We start from the raw sequence: 6476 nt of genomic DNA on the forward strand, positions 1-6476 counted from the left end.
TATTTTATATTTGAACTTCTATGTCAAATCTGAAAAGACGTTTCAACGTTCGTTTAAATGTTTAAATGTTAAAAAGTTGGTTCATAACGTTTTAACGTTTTACCGCTTTAATAACCATGCAAACACCGATTAGGCCGCTGACAGGAGGCCACAACACGGGATGCTGAGAGGCAGTTGTAGCACCGACCTCGTAGATCCACTTGGGATCCCTGACGAGGGAAATGCACACCACGAGCTCTCTTTCTGCGCACAACCAGCTGCCAGCCATCATCTATTGTCGTCCGTCCAACCTGAGTCAGCCGACATGGAATTTTTGGGATGGCACCAGACACAGACACGGAAAGGGGAGGAGGATCACGACATGCTGGAGCAGAGGGTCTGGCAGTGAATCCCGGACTGGAGAGGACCTCTTTAAAAGAATGTGGAGGTGGAAAGGATTCTCCAGCCGAGGAGTCCTCGCTCCATCGCTGTGCCTTGGACCGTCCTTCCTGGGAGACCGAGCGCAGGGATAGGATGGGGCCAACCGCCGTAGGTGTGGAAGATGGAGGGGTGGTCGCCGGAATTGGGATGGAATCCGACGAAGGGCTGGTGGAGTGATGGCTGGGTAGGAGAGGCGACCGGGCGGGGTTGGGAGGTGAGGAGCCCATCGCTCAAGGGGTACAACATAAACCACATCATTATCATTATATATAATGATAGTCTATGCTGCAGGGGTCTAGTGGTTAGTGGTTGTAACAATCCTGTATCTTCAGCCTTAGATACTAGATACCCAAGAACATCCATTGTTAATAGGGCTAGAAAAAAAGCTTGAGCTTGATGAGCTGGCTCGGGCTTGAAGTGGCTCGACTTGGCTTGGAGTAGCTCGACGCTTAGAACGAGTTCGATGGTAGCTTGTGAAACCATCAGGGCCAGGTGCTTTGTTTGATGGTAGCTGTTTAATGGTTTCCAAGATCTTCTTCTCTATAAAAGGTGAATCCAGCTCCTCTAAATTATAGGAGGACATCCCCAACTGATCAAGATCCATTGACACATTCTTGTCTGCAGTCAAGCTCAATAACATTGTATAGAACTCATCTACAATCCTGGATTTTTATCCATGCTCTGTGTAAGTGATGGGTCCTTCAATCAACTTGGCAACAAAGTTCTTTCTTTTCCTATGTCTAGCTGTCAAGGCCTAAGGAGGCTCACGGAGGGGCTGTGGCAGCAGCAGCCATGGGCCCTCCAAGGGGGATTAGATAAGGATAGTTAGAGATAAGATTAGAATATAAGTTGAGATTATTTAGGAGATTAGTTGAGATTATATAGGAAGGTTATCAGTTAGTAGTTGTTGAGAGTTTTTATGAGATAAGGATCTCTAGCTAGATAGGGGTGGTCAGGTGGCCTATTTATGTAATCAATGGATGAGAAATAGAGCAGGCAATAATTAGAAGGGAGAAACCCTCCTCTTGCTCGACCGTGGGCAGAGGCCCTCGGCCGGTGTTCCTGCCCATCGATACCCCTCTCCAATCCCTCACCGATCTAGCGATCATAACATCTGGTATTCGAAGCCATTCTTTTCCCATCGCCCTTTCACCGCATATGTTCCTGCGCTGTTCGCCCGCAACACACAACCGCCACCACATCTACGTCGTCGCTCACCACCACACCTCAACCAGCGCGCGTACAGCCGACCCGCCAGCGACGACGCGCGATCCCTCGCGCGCAGCCCGGTGACCTACTCAGTGCCCCTCGCCAGGCCACTTCCACGCCAGAGGCCTCGCCGCTCTGGGTCCGCCACAGTCGCCTCCACCTCCACCTCCACACCAGCAGGTTGCGGCACCCTCCGTTGGGACGCCTCCGCCCCGCGCCGCCGGGACGCCACCTCCGCACCACGCTGTGGGCGCCACTGCGGGTTGCCTAGACCCAACCGGACCCGATGTCGAGCGGTAGTGGCTCGTCCGGGCGCGTAGCCCCATTGTACGCACTGGAAGACCCGTCTCTGCCCAAGCCATGGCGCGTCCTCGTCGACGGCATCACCGGCTACCTCTACTACTGGAACTCCTACACCAACGTCACACAGTACGAGCGGCCCATGGCCGCGCCTCTGCCTCTCGTGGGTCCTTGGGTTCCCGACCAGGCGTACTTCGACGATCCGTTTGCGAGGCCCAATGCAATCAGCATGGCGCTCTCCAACAGCATGCCAGCACCAGCGGCCTGGTCGTCGTCGCCCGCTCCGACGCCTACATCTTCGTGGGCGGCAATGCCTACCAGTCGCGTTGCGCCCTCAGGGCCGTCTTCATCATCAGCTGCATGGCTGACGACGCCAGGGGCAACCAAACCAGGACCGGTGTACCAGCCCCTGGCGCTGACCCTCGCTGCTGCTACCATGTCGACGACTGCAGCAACCCCCTCCTTCCCCATCTACGACGACAGCGATGACCCTCTGGGGTGGTTCAACAGCTGCGAGCAGTTCTTCTGGAGGCAGCGCACTCTGGAGTCTGACAAGCCTGGCTGGCATCGTATCACCTCACCGGGCACGCACATACGTGGTTCAGGCAGCTGGAACGCGACGAGCGTGAGGTCACGTGGCCACAGTTCAAGATCATGTGCCAGCAGCGCTTTGGTTCCCTCGCAGCAGTGGCGACTTCTGCTGCCACGTTTGTCGTGCCCTCATCGTCGACACCGCCCTTGTCATCAGGGGCAGCCATCACCACTACCCTTGACCCCAAGAGCGATGTCTAGGAGAGGGTGGTTGCTTCGCGACAGACGGCGGCGGCTGTCCACCTGCAGGTTGCAACACGCGATTTCCTAGCGTGTCGGCGGGTGAAGCAGACGATGGGGGTGCTCCATTGCGGGGGTGTCATAGCTGCACCAGCGCGCCCGAGTAACATGGTTGTTGTTCACCTCCGCGTACAAGAGGTTGCAAGACATGGTGCCCCTCTGCAACGCTCCGTCCGGCACTGGCTTTCATCTGCGGCGACCGGGCAACTACCACGACTACTCTCCTTCGTACAAGGGGGTCTGCTGGCCTCGCCACCATCTGCTCCAGCCACACCACCCTATGCGCACTGGTGGCCGCGGGACCATGAGGTGTTGCACTGCACGAGATTCACTTGCTGCAAGCAACACCAACGTTGGCCTCCACGGGCCTGCCTCCAAAGGTTGTTGTGTCTTTACCTCCGTGGTTCCAGTTCGCGCCCTCCTCTTCGCTGTGCAACGTTTTCTTGGGACATAGGATGATGCTTGCAGTTGCAGTATATTTAGAATAATTAAAAGATGAGCCAAGATGTAAAAGGTTTATTTTTCGGTGATAGGTTAGGTCATTACAGGTCGTTTGTTGGATGCTACAGCTCGAGGACGAGCTGCTTGTCCAGAGGGGTGTAGTGTCAGGGCCTAAGGAGGCCCATGGAGGGGCTGTGGCAGCAGCAGCCATGGGCCCTCCAAGGGGGATTAGATAAGGATAGTTAGAGATAAGATTAGAAGATAAGTTGAGATTATTTAGGAGATTAGTTGAGATTATATAGGAAGGTTATCAGTTAGTAGTTGTTGAGAGTTTTTAGGAGATAAGGATCTCTAGCTAGATAGGGGTGGTCAGGTGACCTATTTATGTAATCAATGGATAAGAAGTAAAGTAAGCAAGAATTAGAAGGGAGAAACCCTCCTCTTGTTCGGCCGTGGGCAGAGGCCCCCGGCCGACGTTCCTGCCCATCGATACCCCTCTCCAATCCCTCACCGATCTAGCGACCATAACACTAGCATGCATATGGAATAATTTGTATTAGCATCTCCAGCTTTTAACCAGTTGATCCTTGATCTTACCCGGGCAATTTTGCGTTGGAGAGAAGAGAGCTAGGGAGTGCTTTTGAAGCCCATTCTTGATCCAGTCCTTCATTTGAGGCAAGGGTCTCCTATCTTGGGCAGCTTGGAGTGCTCTTGCAGCAGCTTTTGCAGCAGCTTCTTGTGCGTTGGTGTAGAATAACTCTTGCTAGACTGAGCTGGGAGTTGACATGGCCAATTTTCTTCTCACTCCATACTTGGAGTGCTCTTGCAGCAGCTTTCAATTTCAGCTCAAATGTCAAAAAGGGGCAGCTTCTTGCTGCCACTCTTGTTCTGTAATCCAATACAAATTATAATGGATGTTTGTCCTTCCAAAACACAGATCTGTGATGTTGTAAGGTACCGGATTCACCGCATGAAGAAAAAATTGAAGGATGAATTGGACAGCAGAAATACAATTCAACACTATATATGTCCTAGCTGCAATAAAAGGTAGTAGGTGTTTGTCTAGTTTATTCATCCTAGGCAGAAAACTGGTGTGCTCTGGTAACTTTTTCTTCTGATCTGCAGATACTCAGCCTTCGATGCACTACAACTGGTAAGCTACACGGATGAGTACTTCCATTGTGAAACTTGCAATGGTGAACTGGTTGCAGAGAGTGACAAGCTTGCTTCTGAGGAAATGGGAGATGGCGATGACAATGTTAGAAAGCGCAGGCGTGAGAAATTAAAGGACATGCAGCAAAGAATAGAAGTTAGTATTCGGTATCTTTGGTACTCTTCTAAGTTTTAGTGACAAAATTTACGAGCTCAATCCAAATATTATGGAAGGAAACAAAAATGTCAGGTATTTTCAGGATTCCAGCACAACTGCTTCTGAGAATAGCTGGTTGACGAAGGGAATACTTTTGTGCTTGATTGAGGAAGTCAGTCAAACAGTTTGGAAGAAAACAAGAACACATATATAGCTGCACTGATGTAATATTGTAAAGCTGACAGGAACATCCACCTGTGACAAGAATGGTACATTACCACCATGAACGTCACCAACATGGCTATAACCTTTAGAGATTACACATTTTTTTGATACTGTAAATAGAAAATATTTCAACGGTATAAGGACCTGTTTGGATACCAAGGGCTGATTGTTAGCTAGCTAAAAATTAGCTCTAATGCATCCAAACAAGAGGGCTAATAGGCAGGCGTGAGCCAAGCCTTCAACTAGTTGTTAGCCAACTTCAACTAATTTGGGCTAATTTTTAAGCCCCGACTAGTGACTAGCTGTTGGAAGAGGTTAGTGCATGCAATTTAAGTTAATAGGAAGATGTGTGCAATTCACTTATATCCAACACTAGCCATGTGTATCCAAACATGCCCTAAAACCAACTATTTCATGTCTTTGATTGTCTGCTTACAGATTATACATAGTCTGTTTGCCCAGAGTCAAGAAAAAAATTGACTGATACCAGTACAAGTCTTTGGTGAGAATTTGAGAATATTAGTCGCTTTGGTAAAAAAAGATTATTTGGAAAAAATGAATCGTGTTTATGCAACATTTTGGAGGTGATTGCATGTATACCAATATATCAACAACTGTCTCAGGATCTTGTTCTTGGTTGTTAAGAATATGACTGAGGTATGTTCTTTAAATTGTTTTTCTATTACATTAGGAGCAATTGAAGCCATTGGTTGCACAACTTGATAGAGTGAAGAATATTCCTGCACCAGAGTTTGGGAGTCTACAAACATGGGAAAGAGCAAATATTGGTGCTTTTGCAATTGGTGACCCTGCTGCAGCTGATTCTTCTAGGAATTCACAAGGGCAGTATGGTACACCAATGCCATACATTGGAGAGACAAAGGTAAGACTTTCGGGTAGCTTCGAGTGCTACTGGATCTTGGTTGTATATCTGACATAATTAAGTTAGATTTCAACTCTTTTTCCATGTCCCAATGAACGGAATCGTATTAGTCCATCGACTGCACAGAAGTCCACTCTTCTTTTCCCTGCTATCCTTCAAAATAAGAAAAACTCTTGAGTTGAATCAGAAGTTTTCACATCTGTACCTTCTATTGAGTTACGATATCTCCATGAAAAAATTCTCACCAATGCCTTTATGTGTTTAATATGGAGTCAGGATACATGTGCTTAGCTTGTCTCATATAGTTGTTGCACTTTATGTCCCTACCTTTGCTCGATGAGTGAGATATCTGTTTCATTTTCAGGTTGAAGTTGATCTGTTGAGTGATGGTGTGAAAGAAGGTGCTGAATCAGGTAAAACTGATTCTGAACTGAAAGTTTTACCTCCATGGATGATCAAGGATGGCATGAATCTTACTAAGGAACAAAGAGGAGAGATAATTGCGCCACAAAAACTTGAGAAATCTGATGCCAAAGATGACAAGAAGCATGACTTGAAAGATGATCATAGTGTTCAGGTCAGCTCAGGAATGAACACATACTGTACCTTACAGTAAAGAATCTACTATTCAGAAATTTTTTTATTTTTTTGTTTTTTTTTATTTTGTAGGAAGAATACATAAAGGCTTATTATGAGGCCTTGAGGAAAAAGCAGGAAGAGGAAGAAGCAAAAAGGAGAATGCAGCAGGAAGGCAAGGTCTTTCTCCCAGATTTTCAAACTGAACGCCAAGTGGGCAAGAAATACAAGCGGGACGGTGATGATGAAGGTATTGAATGGGAAGAACATCAACCTACAGGT

The 6476-nt window shown here is 48.0% G+C and overlaps 1 protein-coding gene across 2 annotated transcripts in view; it reads left to right on the plus strand.

Moving 5' to 3' along the window:
* The window catches only part of LOC100273074 (uncharacterized), a 44726-nt gene that overhangs the window by 21012 nt on the left and 17238 nt on the right, over nt 1-6476 (plus strand). The window contains exons 5-9 of one of the 2 annotated variants that reach the window (NM_001147523.1): nt 4139-4248; nt 4327-4510; nt 5427-5618; nt 5983-6195; nt 6288-6474. In NM_001147523.1, the coding sequence (NP_001140995.1) occupies nt 4139-4248; nt 4327-4510; nt 5427-5618; nt 5983-6195; nt 6288-6474 (886 nt within the window). The remainder of the gene's footprint in view (nt 1-4138; nt 4249-4326; nt 4511-5426; nt 5619-5982; nt 6196-6287; nt 6475-6476) is intronic. The other variant, XM_020547716.3, reaches the window with a different exon arrangement.

Source organism: Zea mays, chromosome 1 (assembly GCF_902167145.1).
Source record: "Zea mays cultivar B73 chromosome 1, Zm-B73-REFERENCE-NAM-5.0, whole genome shotgun sequence".
In the NCBI taxonomy this organism is placed as follows: Eukaryota; Viridiplantae; Streptophyta; class Magnoliopsida; order Poales; family Poaceae; genus Zea; species Zea mays.